The sequence below is a fragment of the Eleutherodactylus coqui genome, chromosome 9, assembly GCF_035609145.1.
Source record: "Eleutherodactylus coqui strain aEleCoq1 chromosome 9, aEleCoq1.hap1, whole genome shotgun sequence".
In the NCBI taxonomy this organism is placed as follows: Eukaryota; Metazoa; Chordata; class Amphibia; order Anura; family Eleutherodactylidae; genus Eleutherodactylus; species Eleutherodactylus coqui.
Genome location: NC_089845.1, coordinates 16,004,500 through 16,023,133, shown reverse-complemented (window position 1 = coordinate 16,023,133; position 18,634 = coordinate 16,004,500). Strand labels below are relative to the sequence as shown.

At 43.9% G+C, this 18,634-nt stretch overlaps 1 protein-coding gene across 1 annotated transcript in view; it reads left to right on the top strand.

The window, feature by feature from the left end:
- The first annotated feature begins 16,291 nt into the window (after window positions 1-16,291).
- The window catches only part of LOC136578941 (pyrimidine-specific ribonucleoside hydrolase RihA-like), a 42,768-nt gene continuing 40,425 nt past the window's right edge, over window positions 16,292-18,634 (top strand). The window contains exon 1 of the mRNA XM_066579151.1: window positions 16,292-16,519. Within this exon, the coding sequence (XP_066435248.1) occupies window positions 16,504-16,519 (16 nt within the window). The 5' untranslated portion in view covers window positions 16,292-16,503. The remainder of the gene's footprint in view (window positions 16,520-18,634) is intronic.

Genomic DNA, 18,634 nt, shown 5'->3' with positions numbered 1-18,634 from the left:
CCTATCTTCTTCAGAGATTGCTCTTGCGAGCTGTCTCTGAAATAGATTACAATTCCTTCCTAGGCAGTGAAGCTACAGCACGGGGATGTGACCTTCACTGACCCAGCCGGAAGGAATGTGTGATAAGCAGCCCTCATAACTAGCTGGGCCCAGCCTGCAGTGAGCTGACCTGGGGCACTGGAGAAGCTCAACCAGGAGAAGATGTGATAAGGAGACTGACAGGGAAGGGATAGGTAAGTTTAGATAATTTTTTCTTTAATGACAAAACCCCTTTAAATAAAAGGCACACAAAGCTTGGTGCTGGCAGATCCGTTTTTCAAGAAAGACTGGTTAGTGTGATATGTTTTAGAGATGAAAGAAGCTGGAAAATACAACCAAAAGGATTGCTAAAGACTTTGGTGCAGATTAATCCAGGGTTAGACAAATTATCTACAAATAAAAGTCAGATCTGTCGCTAATTCCCATAGGATTGGACATCCTGTTACATGGGTTGTCCCATGAAGAATATTGTTTACACTTAAATGCAGCCAGAAATTATTAACATATTTTGTAGTTACACTTATTTAAGAAAAATGTTTCTATCCTGAGATATTCCAGGACTAATATTAGAATAGCGCCATCTGCTGTTTCTGCTCAGCTGTGGAATAAATTGGCGCTATACAAATGAATATTATTATTTATTATTGTGTCCACCTCATTAAATGTTCCAAGGTGGTCAGTCTTGTTTCTCTCTCCCTCACTGGATATGAGCAGGGATCCCTGGTGTGGTGCTGTTGTAGGAATAGAGGACCCCAGAGACTTGTTTTTTCAGGAAATTAGGTGTTTTTATTATGCCGACATACACCCAGTGAATTCACATTCAAAGACTGAGCCCAGAAGAAAGAAAAAGACTGCATTGTATAGCAAAACTAAAGGCCCATTTAGACACAACGATTATCGCTCAAAATTCGCTCAAAAGCCATCTTTTGAGCGATAATCGCTGTGTCTGAAAGCGTGGCCATCGTGCACTTTTTGTGCGCTATTCGTGTAGATATTAATTTGTCATTCTTAAGCTTTTTCCATGGTCCATTGCAGGTTTGCAATATGGTCGTGAGTGCCGCGTCCTCGCCTGAATCCTGCCTGCGCATCAGGGAGTGCCGCTTCGACTACTGATCTCAGCGTTTCCTGTATAATTTTGAGAAGGATCCTGCTTGCATGCGGAATGAGGGTGATTGTTCAGTAGTTGGAGCAATTCTGGGAATCGCCTTTCTTAGGTAGAGGGATGAAGACAGATCTTATCCAGTCCTGTGACCATTGTGTGGATACCCATGCAGCCTGGCACAGCACTGTGATGGTTTTCACCGGTACTGGAAGCAATAGCTCTCTTGTATGTTATCTATGCCTGGTGCTTTATTTTTGACTAGTTGTTTCATTGCCATGACTACTTCTGACTCCATAATGGAGGGCTACAAGTGCAATAGCATAGTTTTTCCTGCTTCTTTATAGGTGAGATGCTTACTGGCTGTTTCCATAACTGTGGACTGTATATCGTTCCATAGTTCCTTTGGATGCATTTCTGATGTCTCAAGCAGTTCGAATCTGTTTGCCAATAGTCAATAGTGCATGATTGAGGGATTTTAGAGGTGTTGAATTTTCTCAATAGAGCACCTTTCTTAATGCTACAGAACTTAATCTTGATCTTAGCTGCAAGGAGCTCGTTATCAGTGCCGAAGTCGGCACTAGGAAAGGTTTTTATTGCAACAACTAAACTTCGCCAATGATGAGTACACAGGTTGTAATCAATCTGATTTCAATGGAGATGTCCACATGTACAGTCGGGGTTTGGGTTGTATAAACCATGTGTTTGTTATCTTGAGTCGATTTTCTTGACAGAACTGTACCAGGCGATCACTGACTTCATTTCTTTCACCAAGCCTGAATCTTCCTGTGATGGTTACTTCTAGCTGCCTGCCAGCTTTGAAATTGAAGTCACCCATAATGTAAATGGTGTCCTTCTTTGGCACTTCGTTTAGAGTTTTCTGGACGTCAGCGTAAAAATCTTCACTGGTTTCTTCCTCATCATCCCTTGTTGAGACATGTTGACTGGCTTACCACATATCCGGATAGCAATGATATGGTCGCTGATAGTTCTAAAACTTTCTACTGCCTTTGAGGTCTGTTTGTTTGTAATAAAGGCTACTCCATTCCTCTTGATTTCCTCATGTCCAGCATAGTGCAATGTGAAGTCATCGGACTGAAAATATCTATTACGTGTCCAGTGCAATTTGCTAATCCCAAGAATATCAATGTCAAGTCTTGTCATTTTGTGTTTCACAATGCCCAATTTCCCTAGACTCATGCCACACACATTCCATGTTGCTAATATATGAGCTTTGGTACAGCGCAGTCCTTTCATTTCATCATGAGGCACATCTGCAGCTGGGCTTTCCAAGGGCTTTCCCCAAGTTGCGCCATGAGGAAAACCTCGACTACTTGTACTCAGATCCCGCTCTTCCCTAGTAGCATTTAGAGAATCCTTGGGCTTGGGGGGCCTGCCATCGGATACCATATCTGAATCATTTGAGAACTCTTTCTTAGGGTTTCCAATGCAAGGTTTTTTATCATCCTATATCTGACACACTATATAGTATAAGTATGTGTTGTACCACAAAAAATAAGTACTCATACATCTCCTTCCATGGAAAAATAAACACCTTGCAATTATTGAGGGAACAGTGAATTTGAAGGTGTATCAAAGCACCTTACAGAATGTAGGAGCAGCACTCCATGACCTCAATATGGAGAGATGTTGGGTGATGCAACAAAACAATGACCGGAAGTCCATAACATTGTTAATCAGATGTTAACCCTTTCCAATCCAATTTGTATCCTGGTTTTCCTAGGGGGCTTACTCTTTTTCTGCTGTTATACAATATTCTGCTGTTATATTGCCAGTACTGCATGAGATGACACGTTGGATAGGCTCCGACAGCAGAGAGGCTGGCAATATACAGTAAGAGAACCACGACAAATGTATTCCAACATCAGTAAATCATAATGTCTTCAGACGTCAGACAGTGGATTGGAAAGGGTTAAGTGAACAGCCAGCTGGGCGCCAAACGCAACATGTTCCATTAAATGACTATATGGAACACACTGAAACAGAATACTTCAAAGCTATTTCTGTCATAAGCCATGTTTTGGATAACCTCAGCTATGTTTTCATTATCAGGGGTATCAGGTGCTCCACCTGTCTTGAGCTCCAGGAACTACAGAACTCAATATTAACCCAAGTTATTAAAATTTCCGCCTCCTGTTTGGTACCTATAGACTGGAAAAATAGTAGTTGTCATACGGCTGTCATATTATATTCCGAGAAGTTTCCTATAAGGACATATAAGAAAATGATTCAAGAAAGGATATATCAAAAACAGCACACCTGTCTCTCAATTGAATGAATGCAACAGTTTGTCCACCAAGGATCAGCTCCCATTCATCTATCACCAGTACCATTAGGAATGAAGATTGGATGTCCTAATATCTTCTCTTAAGGTATAATTAACCTTATTTCCATTTTTTTGCACGCACAGTAAGTAGTAATCAAACTTTAAAGGGGTTGTCCCGCGCCGAAACAGGTTTTTTTTTTTTTCAACCTCGTCCCCCCGTTCGGCGCGAGACAACCCCGATGCAGGGGTTAAAAAAGAACACCGCACAGCGCTTACCTGAATCCCCGCGCTCCGGTGACTTCTTACTTACCTGCTGAAGATGGCCGCCGGGATCTTCTCCCTCGGTGGACCGCAGGGCTTCTGTGCGGTCCATTGCCGATTCCAGCCTCCTGATTGGCTGGAATCGGCACGTGACGGGGCGGAGCTACACGGAGCTACACGAAGCCCCATTGAGAAAAGAAGAAGACCCGGACTGCGCAAGCGCGTCTAATTTGGCGATTAGACGCTGAAAATTAGACGGCTCCATGGAAACGAGGACGCTAGCAACAGAGCAGGTAAGTGAAAAACTTCTGATAACTTCTGTATGGCTCATAATTAATGCACAATGTACATTACAAAGTGCATTAATATGGCCATACAGAAGTGTATAGACCCACTTGCTGCCGCGGGACAACCCCTTTAAGTTTAAACCCTCCCAACACTTAATCAAACTTGGCACACGCCTCAAACATGTTTCCTTCAGCAGTACTCTTGGTGTACTGAACACATATGGAGAACATCACAGACGTCAGCAGGTTTTTTGCTATTGCAAGTTTATGCTCGGAGCTTACAACTCTGCCCCTCACCACGCCAAACAAGCCTATTTTACTTTGCACATCCCCAGGCCCTTTTCTTTCTGTATCACCCCATTATTTGTAGTATGTAAGCTTGTTGGAGCAGGACCCGCACCCCTACTGTTTCCATCAACTGATGACTACATCTAACCATGGTTTTGTTTCTATTCCCCCTGTTTTTTAAGCGCTGCAGAATATGTTGCCGCTACATAAATAAAGATTATTATTATTATTTCACCACTCATCTCCTCACTATCCAATAATCCAAAACAACTGGCATTCGTTACTCCCTCCTTAGCCCTGGAGTGCAGCCACCTATGACGGATTTCAGTGCTGAAGATGTGGCCACTTATTTCAAAGATAAAAACATCTGGCAGGAAATAATCAACTTATGATTAAAAAACTTTGGTCCCCTTTCCTTCTGCACTCAATTTGGTTCACTGTCAGCATTTGACCCAATAACAGAAGTTTCCTGGCTCTTCTTTTCTTCTAGCCCTACTATCTGCATTAGTGACCTTGTTTCCTCACACTTAGGCCTTATTGACTCAAGCATTTTATCGAGACTATTTAGCTGTGATAAAACCTCGGCCGAAAATCGCAACCATCTGAAGCATTGGATTTCAAGGCATTCATTCAGATGGGCGATGTTTAGTAGCATAAAATCAACCGGATGGAAAAGATAGCAAATACAATGTTGGCAATTTTACTGCCATACGCAGCGATAGGACAGGTCGGCGGCTGCACAGTGGTAAAACTCTGTGTGACCCAAGTGTGTTCATGCTTTTTGTTGCATTTTTGAACCACAATTTAAAAAAAACACCACAGCAACAAATTGCATGCACTAGTCAAAAACCACATAGATTTTTTAAGAAACTGCATACACTATTAAAAACCATATGTGCAGGTTTTTGGTGCATTTTTTTCATTTTGTGAAAAGTGTTCAATTATATACAGGAGATTTATAGTATGGTCCATATCACTATATACATGGTTGATGATGTATATACTTCTCTCTGTATATAGTACCTTCTGTATAAAGGGATATTGATCATGCTGATGTAAGGCTGGATCCACATCTGCGTTGGATCCTTTGGTCAGAGCGCTTTTAGGCTGGGTTCACACGGGGCGGATTTTCGTCGGAAATCTCGCGGTTTGGCCGCAGCAAAAACCGCGAGATTTCCGCCGGGAGAACCGCCGCGGTCTAAGCCGCGGCGGCTTTGAAGCGGCCCGGCTGCGCTGCGGCCGGCGCTCCCATAGAGGAGAGCGCGGCCGCAGCGGAATGAAGAAAAGAATGGACATGCTGCTTCTTTTGAAACTGGTGGTTTCAACCGGATTTACCGCAGCGGATTAGCCGTCCCGTGTGGACGAGATTTCTGAGAAATCTCATCCACATGGCTGGCTAATCCCGGGATTAGCGGCCGCGGGCGGTTTTGCCACGGGCGGATCTGCTGCGGCAAAACCGCGGCAAATCCGCCCTGTGTGACCCTAGCCTTAATGCAGTGCTTTTTCTTCCATTCAATAGCTGGGCAGAAAGCCGACGGACCCCATTATAGTCAATCTCCCATTGTAGCATCTCACCATGTGCTTGGTGCACGTGTTGCGAGGTCTCCCATTGATAACAATGGTAGCAACTCCACCACCCTCCGCCATAGCGGAGGATTGGTACTTCCCCGAAGTAATGTAAAGCGGTTTTGAGATAAAAACTCCTCGCATCCGCAGGGAAACTGCATGTTGGCGATCGCTCCCCTGTATGAAGTTAGCATTAGGCAGCACACCCGCGGTTTTGGGGTCATATTTGACTACAATCTCTCCTTTGCTGACTATACTGAATCTCTCACATGCTCAACATGCCCAATTTAGCTGCACTGAAAAAAACCTCACCAGAATCCACTCTGTTCTTCCTATGCATGTAGCAAAAACTCTTATTGTTGCCCAGATCCATTCTTGCCTTGACTTCTGTAACACATCACTAAACTCTCCTCTCTCCCTCTTGTCTTGAATACAGCAGCCGGGCCCATCTTTCTTTCCAACAGTTACACTCATGTCTCCACCATTTGCCAGTCATTGGTTGCCCATCCACTATAGAATACAACTAGACTCATCACTTTCATGCATAAAGCTCTCCACAATGCTGCACTGCCCTATATCTCCTCCCTCATCTCTTGGCCTGCTGATATCACCATATCGCTTCCTCTCTGGCACCACTGCTGTTTCTTTTATTTATAAAGGCAGCCATAGCCAAGACATCAATAAAAATCCTTCACAGGATCTATTTGGTCCCTACTGTGATCCATAATGACACACCAGAGGTTTCTCTGTGTTGTTTTAGAGGAGGATCTGATCTACAGACCATGGTGCATATCTGGTAGTCCTGCCCTAAAACTAAGTCATTTGGGAGAATGTAGCTATCTGCATATCCACCCTTCTAAATAAAAATTTTGACTTCAGGCCATCTATATTTCTACAGGGTGACAGGCCGCTGGGCTTTATAATCGACAACACAAATTGTCCCAATTTATATGCATGACAGCTAAAATCCATTTAGCTTGCCAGTGGCTGAAGGCTAACCTTTATTTGTTCCAGGCTCTCCAGAATGGTGCTAAAAGAGAAGCTCTCTGCTATGTGGGAGGATAATATGGAACTATACATTAAGACTTGGCAGCTATGATTGACCTAACTTCAAATCCCAGGCATTTTCTATCTACTTACAACTTAAAAGGCCCCAGAACTCCAAATGATTTTAGCGAGGCATAGCAATTGTTATCTCTCTCTCCCTTTCTTTTTCTTTCTGGCTTTTTTATGTCCCTTTTTAGTTTCAACGGGTTTTATTAGGATACAAAAATTGATACATTTGTCATTCATGCTTTCACTTTACCCCACACAGGGGGCGGAATAATGAGTAAAAGGAATAACTGATCCATTTTCATACATTTTGAGTATTTCTTTCAAATATTTTCTTCTAATAAGCAAAATTCTAGAATATCAAATGTTCCTGAATATTAAATAAAATTCTAACCAAACAACTAAACTAAAACAGGTCTTCGCTTTTTTTCGTTCACGCAGTAGTTACAGTAGGTAGCAATTCAGCATAAGCCCTTTAAAACTTAGATGATCATCGGGAAAGTTCTAGGTCGAGAGCAGGTTATGACTAAGACCTGGAATATCAATCATCTCAATCCAGGGTCTCCAAAGTTCACTATATCTCGCTAAAGTGTCTGTATGGCATGCAGCCTTTCATACAAAGCAATCTGAGAGATTAGATTCTGGACATCATTAAATGAGAGGGTGGGCTGCTTTCACCTAGCCGCTATATGGATCCTGGTTGCCATGCATATATACTGGATCAGTTTATGTGCTTGATATTTAATTCCTGGAGGGCGGTCTCTTGATAGAAACTGTGATGGGGATTTTGGAAATGGACCTATAAATAAACTGTGAACCTGGGACCGTAGTCTGGCCACCACCGGACATCTCCAACATATATGCACCTGAGACTCCATTGCTGTACAACCTATGAAACATAGCGGTAAAACTGAGGGGGAAAACTTATTTATCCTAACTGGAATTAGATGTGTCAAATGCAGGATCTTGATGGATGTCTCCATTAGGGAGACCTGATGGCTGCCCTCAGTAATAGTTTTGCAGCAATGATGCCATCTTTCTTCTGACATGTGGATTCATAACTCTCTTTCCCACTTTCGCATAAGTGGGAGTTTGCCTTTTGTATTGGGATTATTCAATACGTTATCTAGTATGGATAAGGTTCCCTTTCTCAGGGGGTCATTTTTGCATATTCTTTCGACCATTGTCATCTCATCTCTGCAAACTCAGTGAATGCAGACAATGGAAAACTTGATATGCTCGATAAAATATCCATTACCGGAGGATTAAATTTAGTTTGAAATTGGGTTAGCGTTAATATATGGGATCCCGTCACAAAATGGTGGAGGTCTGTCAGTTCATTAATCTTCTACCATTGAAAGTGGATCAGATCCATGCTTGGTAGGAATCTTGTGTTCAGAATTATAGAAAGCATCCTAGAGGGTCTAGCAGAAACCTTATATTTAAACCGGATATTTCTCCATATTCTCGTGGAGTATAAATTTGGGTTTATGGGGCTATCTGACCATATTAGGGAAGGAAAAGTCTGCGGGGTTATTTTAGATGACTCTATATCGACCCATAGTGGGGCCTTGACCCCCCCCCAATGTCGTTTTCCATTGGGCCGATTGTGCCAAAACATAATATTTCCACAGATTAGGAACGGAAAGGCCACCCGTGTTTTTATGGTAACGCATGAGGAGATTTTTAATTCTTGGTCGTTTTGAAGCCCAAATGAACTGAAAGATACGTCGCTGTAGGTTTGCTATAACTGGGCGGGGGATTGGGATAGGTAGTGTCCTGAATAAATACAATATGCGAGGCAATAGATTCATTTTCACTGCGTGATTCCTCCCCACCCATGACAGTAGACGGTCATCCCATTTTGTCAGATCTGCCAATAGTTTTTGTATCAGGGGGGGGGGGGGTGTGTAATTCCACTTCTATAAAGTCGCTAATGATGTAGTTAAGTTGATTCCCAGGTAGGGGATATTTTGGTGTTGATGTTGGAATCCGAAATTTTATCCCCGAGAAGAGCTGTCTGACTGATATATAAAACTTAACGTTTATTAAATCAATAAAATATATGGACGATTACAAACACATAGTATCTAAAATGATGATTATGCCACCCTAGGGTGATGGGAACGGGCCTACTTCTGTTGGGAACCTAGTATTCTCAAGTATCTCCTTAGGATTACTGTAGTGTAGATACACCACCTAACATGTAGGTTTCATATGTCTGAAGTATGTGGATGTATACAGTATCCCATTGATGAAAGTGGGTACCAATGTAAATATTCCACGATTAACTAAAGGCATATGTTTCCGCTATGGAGAATAGATAGTTAATTACTATGAGGGGCTACAGTTCCCCAATTATGCCTTCTCCATTCTCCCGTTAATAGGGTGAAATATATCAGATATTCACTTCTTAGAGGGTAAAGCTGGAGTACAACGTCACCACATAGAGACCACGCTCAGTAGATGCCAGAGTGGTCTTCTTAGATGACAATTACTCAACTGTGCCAACCCTCAATATATGCACTAATGTAGCACTTAAAGAACTGATGCTGCTACATCAAGTGCAAACAAAAGTGTCACTGCACTCAGTGTATAAATAGGTCTATACTACTAGTGGTTTTACTAGTCAATCAATCTAGTCAATCAATCAACGCGTTTCCGCAACAGGTAAATATGCCTGTTGTTTCATCAGGATTGAAGGAAGTACTACAAGGCTCAGGCTTTGATAACTTCTCCTATTAGCCCTTAGTACTCTCTGACCTAATTTCAAAGATGACTGATATTATTTCAGGTCAGTCTGATATCAAAAGTCCACTACTCCACTTAACATAGTGGTAAATGTTGTGGACTGGTTTAGTATAGATGCACTACCCCATTGATTGGGGGCACGGCTTGTAGCATGAGCAGCTACACAGACAGAGGCAGCCTTTTGTGGATTTCCGAGTACGCTCGCTCATCTCTAATAGCAACCAATCACAGCGCAGTATTCATTTTACCTCAGCCGTATAATATATAGCAACCAATCACAGCGCAGCATTCATTTTACCTCAGCCATATAATATATAGCACAATATATATAGCCAATAACAGCACAGCTTGCATGTAACCTCAGTAGTATAAGAAGTATCAACCAATCACAGCACAGCTTTCATGTTGCATCAGCAGTATAATATATAGCAACCAATCACAGCACAGCTTTCATGTTACCTCAGCAGCATAAGAAATAGCAACCAATCACAGCGCAACTTTCATTTTACCTCAGCATTCTCAATATGCAGCAATTGTCTTGCGAAACGTTCGGCGGATGCATCATTTTGTAGTTGAACACGCTTGCTCATAATGCCTTTTGCTTTTGTGCTTGAGATGGAAATCAAACGATCTTTGTCTGGGGGGCATAACTGTCGGCGATGCTCGCACGCGTGCCACCTATCATAGGATAGATGTACTATGCCAGTAATCTTCCCAGGAGTGTACTCAACAACTTCCCAAAGTTTCATGGTGATTGGATGAATGGTGCAGTAATGCATAATGGACATACAGACAGACAGACATACATTCATTTTTATATATATAGATGACATCAGGAAGTGAGAGAATTAGATTCCGTACGTAAAATTTGGCCGCTAATTCTTTGGCGCTTAGAATTGAATAATCGAGTTGGGACCCATTAGCTTTTCCTATTTATGACATAATCCATGCTCGTGCCAAATTTCAAGTTTCTATGACATTGGGAAGTGAGAAAATTAGATTCCGTACGTAAAATTTGGACACTAATTCTTTGGCGCTTAGAATTGAATAATCGAGTTCAGACCCATTAACGTTTCCTATTTATGACATAATCAATGCTCGTGCCAAATTTCAAGTTTCCATGACATTGGGAAGTGAGAGAATTAGATTCCGTACGTAAAATTTGGACGCTAATTCTTTGGCGCTTAGAATTGAATAATCGAGTTGGGACCCATTAGCTTTTCCTATTTATGACATAATCAATGCTCGTGCCAAATTTCATGTTTCTACGACATCGGGAAGTGAGAGAATTAGTGGCAATGATGGAAATCGAATGATCTATGTGGGGGGCGGAACTGTCGACGACACTCGCACACGCGCCATTAATCATAGGATAGATGTACTATGCCAGTAATCTTCCCAGGAGTGTACTCAACAACTTCCCAAAGTTTCATGGCGATCGGATGAATGGTGTAGTAGCGCATAAAGGACAAACAGACAGACAGACATTCAATTTTATATATATAGATTGCAGTATAGCCATCGGGGCCCGGGGCTTTCCCCAACTTTAGGTTATCAATGGCCTCACTTATTTCTTCCACAGTGACATCTCCATTTAGATGGTCTCGTTGGTCTTGATACAGGGTGGGCAGCGGGAGGGATTCTAAGAAAGTAGGTCCTGCGACCTCTACATTCCCCCTATGTTCTTTATATAGGGACGAGTAATATGTGGCAAACGCATTATATATCCTGTCTGGGTTAGAGCTGGTTGTATTGTGGGGAGTGTATAGGTTGAATATTGAGTTCATCCTCTGCCTTTCTCTTAATTTTGCTGCTAGTAATCTGTCTGGCTTATTAGCAAATTTATAATATTTGTATCCCATCCACTGGAGCGCTCGTTCCACCTTTTATTTGCTGATCTGGTAGTGAAGGCCTCAGCAACTCCTGTATCCCGCTCCCCTTCAGCCGCTCACAAACTCCCACTAGTTTAGTAGAGAGAAAATCCTTAAATCAGTCCTTTCTTTCTTTTTCCTTTTATAAGGAGCTGGACAGTCTTGCATCAGACTCTTGAGGTAGGGGCCTTGTTGACCCCCTCGAAGGACGAGGCCTACTCCAGGTCCTCCCAGGACGGGAACGCGAGGGGCCAATTTCCCTTGATCCCTCCACCGGAATTTGCGCTCTCTCTAGGGTCCGAAACGTCTCCTCTATAGATTTGGCAGTATAGGTCCTACCGAGGTGCTGGAAATGGAGAGCGAATGGGAACCCCCATTTATATCTTACATTGGCTGAGCTCAGAGCCTGCGTAATTGGTCGGAAGGCTCTTCGCTTGGCCAGGGTTGACGGGACCACATCTGCATATAGTTGAATTGAAGTGGGCAGTCCTGGTAATGAGGTCAGATTTCTGGCGGCCAGTAATAGCTGATCTCTGACTTTGTAGTAGTGCAATTTAAGAACCACGTCTCTTGGGAGATCTAGGTCAGCGGGCCAGGGCCCTATGTATCCTGTCGATCCTAAAGGATGTCTGATCAATCTGCGGGAGAATAGCTGAAAATAGGTTGATTGCCGTTTCCTTTAGGGCTATAATGGATTCGGGCAGACCTCTGATGCGAATATTGGAGCGATGGGACCTGTTCTCTAAATCCTCATCCTTGGATTCCAGTAGCTCAATTTTGGCCTCAAGGTCAGCGACATGTTGGTGCTCTGCTTCAATAGTGTCCACTATGTCATCATTTTTTTTTTCTAGCTCATCCGTTCACTGACCTAGGTCCCGGATTTGCTCGGAGAATTCCCTAACGGCGGCAAAAAGTTTGGTTTTAAAGATCGTTTTCATCTGGTCTAGCAGGGTGGATTGGTCAAAGTGGACGCAGCTAGCTTTCAGATTCGGTTCTTCTTGTGCTCTTGGCGAGGATGCCTCTGCTGCTGATGAAGCTTGGGGATTTGCCGGGTAGGGAGGGTCGGTTTGAGATTGTGAAGCAAACATGCTAGGTAGAGTAGCTCTAGAGAGGGTCTGAGGAAACTGAGATGATTTGCCTTTGGTTTTCACCATTGTTATATGAAGATAGAAAAAACGCCAAAGGGTGCTGGAATAATTTGAGTAGGTTGTTATCGCATATCACGATGTGAGACTCCGGAAGGAGCAGGAACTAAGGATGCATTCTCCAATCCATCCCGTACTGCACAAACGCCCTGATGAACGTAGATTGCTTTATGTTATATCATATTAGCAGATAAACTGGAAGCCTGTCATTTGCGAGAGGGGCAGCAGAGTTCAATAAATCTGGATTGGAAGCTGTAGCTTAATGTAATGTAATTGTAATTTTACAGTCCAGAACTTATAGCGTGCCCCTTCAATATAATCAGCCTGCTTCTCTGTTTTATTTTGATGGCAACGGGGATATTGCCAGAGCTTTGGTTGTTCCGCTCTTTGATTGTCTTGACTGCAGAAGCTGGGGAAGAGGCGTCTACCTTCCTCTAGAGTTTTCCCAGAGCCCAGTCCCCTCTGTCTGCCCCAATCAGTCATGGCACACCCTGAAGAGCCCCTTATTGCTTTTAATGTTTTCTTATTTGGGTGGGGGGTGCTGTGGCCGTGTGGAGCGGCGTCCCTGCAGGTAATGCTCTTATGGACCTTCTTGCCGCGCTTTGCGGCAGCTCCCCCCCCCACCAGTAGCTCTTCTAGAGCCCCCTCTCACATCCCTCCGCTCAGCGTCTCTTCACCGGTCCTCCCGGCAGCGTCAGCGGCACCCGATCGTCTCCCGCCGGATCGTGGGTCTCTCTGCTCCGGCAGCCATTCTGTGCTGTTCGATTGTGTCATAAGATGGATCCTTTCACCCAGGGGATTCCCCATTCCTGCTCCCCAAATAGAGCAGGAAAATTGAACCCTGATGCAGATGTGAAAGCAAGATCTTGTGTCATTCCTAATTCCAAAAATATTGTAAACAATATTTCTAAGTCTTTCTATGCTCTCTCAACATTTTATAACTATTATTATCAGGACTGGCGGCTCGCAGGTCCTCCGTGCCCACACCGCCGGTCCTGGCACCCAGGCGGCTGCCGTGCGGCGCAGGGGAGGCCTGGTCCTGGTTACCTCCCCTGGCCGCCAAGCTCCTTCTCACCGCCGGGTTGTTAGGGACAGGATGGCTGCCGGCATCATGGTCCTCGGCACCATGGCAACCAAGCAAGTGTCTCGATTTCTGCCTGTCCTGCAGGGGTGGGGGCGGGTTCTCCAGCACAGCTGTGTGTATTCTGTTGATGTCAGACTTCCTGCCCCAATCAGCTGCTGGGGCGGGAGCTTTGACAGCATTTAAAAGTGTGTGTGCTCATATCCTTGCCAGTGTTAGTTTGGTCTTCCAGCTGCACCTGCATCTTTCTTGTATTTTGTCTCCTGTTTTTGACACTCTGCTTTCTTACTCGACTTGCCTTTGCCTGACCCTTTTGTACCGCGTAGCCTCCCGTTGCCGACCCGGATAATCTGACTTGCCTTCGTGTTGTTTTTTCCAGTGTCTGTCTGTTTGTTAGTTCCAGTGTCCCTCTTCCCTAGCGAGTGTAGGGACCGTCCAGTTGTCGCCCTGGGGTAGGAACAGGGGTTGAGGGCTTTCAGGGACTTCCAGTATTCCGGACCCCAGTTCTGGCTGAAACAAGGTCAGACCATTGCATCCGACTGGCAACATTGAACCCCTTGATGGAGGCCGTGGTGGCCTTAGCTAACCCGGTCCAGGCTCTGACGAACCTGGTTCAGGACCTAACCACCTGTCTGCAGCATCAGGAACAGCTGGTGGCTCTGGGTCCTGTGCATCCCCCTCCCGTTCCTGGTACAGAATCTGAACCACGAGCTACACTTCCTGATTTCTTTTCCGGGGGGAGAAGCCAATTTTTTGCTTTCAGAGACGGCTGCAAGATCTACTTTGACCTCCGACCCCACTCCTCCGGCACAGAATACCAGAGAGTGGGTATCATTATTACCCGCCTTAGGGGAGAGCCCTAAAATTGGGCCTTCTCACTACCATCTGACTGTCTCACCCGACAGTCTCTTGACGCCTTTTTCTCTGCCTTGGGTCAACTGTATAACGAACCCGATCAGGGTGCCTACACAGTATCTAAACTCCTAGACATGCACCAGGGTCGCTTCTGGCAAGCTTTCTGTAGAAACTTGAATGTTAATTTATCCTTTTTATCGGCTTTTCATCCCGAGTTGAACGGGCAAACTGAGAGGAGGATTCAAGAATTAATTCAATACCTACTACTGTTTGTTTCAGATAATCAATATCAGTGGGTTAACTTTCTACCTCTCGCCGAATTTGCCATAAACAATCATGTAAGTTCGTCATCTCAGGTCTCGCCGTTCTTTTGTAATTATGGGTTCCATCCCAGATTTTCTTTCTCTGCTCCCTCAGTTTCGGACACGCTGTCTGCAGATTCAGCTATTGACGAACTGTGCACAGTTTGGGCGCAGGTTCGTAAGAACCTTCAGGGTTTCCAGGGAAGACTTCTTGGTCAGGCTAATAAAAGACACATGATCTCTGTACCTTTCGTGGTTGGGGAGCAGCTGTTACTTGCCTCAAAAAATGTGAAACTTAAGGTTCCGTCCTTAAAGCTGGCTCCCCGTTTTGTTGGTCCGTTCACCATCTCTCAGATGGCTTACAAACTGTCTGTTCCACAGTCATGGAAGATTTATGAAGTTTCCCACAAGGAGTTGCTTAAGAAATATGTAACCCCAGTTCTGCCCACCCAGAACCTGCCCTCTACTACACTTGTACAGGGGAAACTGGAGTATGAGGTAGAGTGATTGATCGATGTCCGTTGGGTTAGAGGTGCTCTACAATACTTGGTGCGCTGGAGGGGTTTTGGCCTTGAGGACCGTACGTGAATTCCTGCTCAGGATGTGCATGCGCCACAGTTGGTTCGATGGTTTCACAGGGCCTTTCCCCTCAAACCCGCTCCGGGTGGTGAGGGTCTGGTGTCCACCCGTAGAAGGGGAGTACTGTCAGGACCGGCGGCTCGCGGGTCCTCCGTGCCCACACCACCGGCCTGTATTTTGTTTCCCGTTTTTGACTCTCTGCTTTCTGACCCGACTTGCCTTTGTCTGACCCTTTTGTACCGCGTACCCTCGCATTTCCGACCCAGAGAGTCTGACTTGCCTTCGTGTTGTTTGTTCCAGTGTCTGTTTGTTAGTTCCTGTGTCCCTCTTCCCTAGCGAGTGTAGGGACCGTCGTCCAGTTGTCACCCTGGGGCTTAGCCCAGGGGGACAAGTAGGTAGGGACAGGGGTTGCGGGCTTTCAGGGACTTCCAATATCTTCCGGACCCGAGTCCTGAGAATTATAACATATACATAGATGAATTTCAACCATAGTAAAACAAATGCCGTTCAAACATTTACAAGCAATGAAACAAAAAGAGAGAGGACTTTGCCTGGTAGAATTTGCAATCAAAAGTGCATGAGGTCAATAGGTAAAAAGGGCTGAGCTTCTGTAAGTTACAATATTATTCTAAATGTTTGACTTTTTAGTGAACTTGAACCAGTTTGAGTGTCTTGGACATGGACTGGCTTGCAGCTACTTTTCTAAAAAATTGTTTCACAATAAGAATTTTACAATCACTGAGGAGGGAAGAGCTCAGTAATTCTCAGCTCGTAAATCATAATATAACAGCCTGCAGGGAGCGTAGTTGACTTTGATCTCCTCCTCCTCTCCGCCTCTCCACAGAAAAAAAGAAAGAAAGAATTGTTTTTTCTTTCACTTAAGTTCCTTAAAAGACTGAGCGATCACAGAAAGAAAAGTCTGAGGGAGAAGGAGGAAATCACTAGGAGTCTTATTTAAAGAAGGAGAACATTCCTGTGCTCACAGAATCCTCTCTGTAGAGACAGCAAAAAGAGCAGTTTCCTTGTTGACTTGGTAATTATGGAGTTCAAACAAGGTATGTGTTGACTACTATTTTGCCTACATTATTCAGGTTTCTCATCAGATTCTCAGATGTGAGGCACTGAACATTTGCATGTGTGTATTTAATTGGAGTACATGCAAACTTATAAACTTTAACCTCTTTCCTCCTTTAACTTTTGCATACTACAATAATCATTTTTAATTACTAATCGTTCTCTAAAGTCATTTAAATTTTTCAATTGGATTTAGCTTAAAGGGAACCCGTCACCTGCCTAAACTAACATATGGTGTTGTAAGGACAAGTGACAAGGAGTCAGGTACTATATTTTTCATACTGACCCGCTTCCTGGTTGCCGCTAATATCTGCACGTTGGACGAAAACCTGACTCTTTTCAGAGTCTTATGCTCTTGCTCTCCCATTGACTTGTATAGGGGAGCACGCACGCCCGCTGTCACCTGTCCTAACAGCACTATAAGTTAGTCTGTAGTACTTTAGGCAGGTGACAGGTTCCATTTAAAATAGTTGTTTCTTTTTATTAAAAGGCAATTTCACTTGAACATATCTCTTGTCATTCAGACATGTCAGGCGATATCATTGCTGGGCCCCTATTCGCTTGAGGTTTCTGAATCTTCCATCCATGTTCACAGTGTTCTCATTAGAATCAAAATGTCTGTAATGCATGTGCCTCATAGAATATAGTGTGCACCTTCATTCTGGTTCCAGCTCTTAGACAACCACCAGTGATATCATCTGACATTTCTGAATGAGGTGAACTTGTATTTTTACAGCTCTTTATTTGACTCTATGAGTAAATTTATCTTCTAGATGGTTTCTCATAATATGTGCATTTTTTTTCGTCACAGTGAGGGTTCTAAAGTAATCTCTAAAACGTAACCTTTATTCAAAGTCTAGAATAAAAAGGATTTGTTTAATCAAAATCCTAGCTTGTAGACACACGAACAGAAAAAAAAAGTATAAAATCTAACCCCTGTCGACTGATGGGGAAAGAACAACCAATGAGCCGCCTTTGAAAAAGTGTCTGGTAACAGTGGTACCGGAATATCAAAGTTCCCAATTGCTTTCAAGTACTAGTCTCTGAAACTTGAGATTGAGAATATATTAAAGTTTGGCTCAATGGAACTAAAAGTAATGTTCCCACTTCCGTGAACAAATACTGCAGCTATTCAATATGTAGGTGATCAGTCACCAGCTCCAACACAGAGCGGGTGCATCATTCCTACTGTAGATGAAAGCTGTCTATTTCATCAACAGGCCGCGGCTGTGTATCCAGATTGTATATTGGCACACTTTTTACGGCTAGTCGAAGAAAAAATAGATGTAGAGCTGACAATAGTCAATCATTACGGCTCAACACAGAATCTTTGTGAGCCTATGGCAAACAAAGGCCAACACGTGCAGTACAAACGGCTGCTATATGGGTTCTTAGTTGGGTTCAACGCGTTTCCGCTACGGATAAAGTAGCCTCATCAGGAACCACCAGGGTTGTAATTCAATAGGTCAGCTACAAAGTAACCGGTAAATCCCAAAGACGGGAGGTACCCTTCTTTAAATAGGAGGAGATAGACGATCCTATCACTAAATAAAGACAAATAAACCCAGTTTCCCCCAGAATAAAGTTGCAGCAAAAGAGGTAAAGAGGTAAGTCCCCGGTAGGGAGATACCCTTCATCCACTAGGAGGAGATAGACGATCCTATCACTAGGTAAAGATAAATAAGCCCAGTTTCCCCCAGAATAAAGTTGCAGGAACAAAATAAAAAATGGCAGCAACCAGCCTCAGTGGTAGGCAGGTAGCTATGAATGAGCTCCGTGTCTAGATGGGTTCATATAGTGGTGTGGACCCTCCCTTAATTAGGGGTATGTAGCCTTACAGCCAATGAGGTCAGGTGGAATCAGAGACTCTGCCCATTGGGGGGCGGAGAAACCGCTGACTGACCAAGGCAATCTAATAGAGCCATTAGTGAAGAGCTCATGGCGAATCTTTATTTTCAATCGCATTAAGCTCCTCCAAACATCTCCTAGAAGCCTTTAAAGCTCCTTCTGACATGCCCCGGAGTGTAAAACGCTGTTTCAGTAGGTATCTTGGAAGTCACATGACTCATCCCGGTCATGTGACCCAGTGATGACGT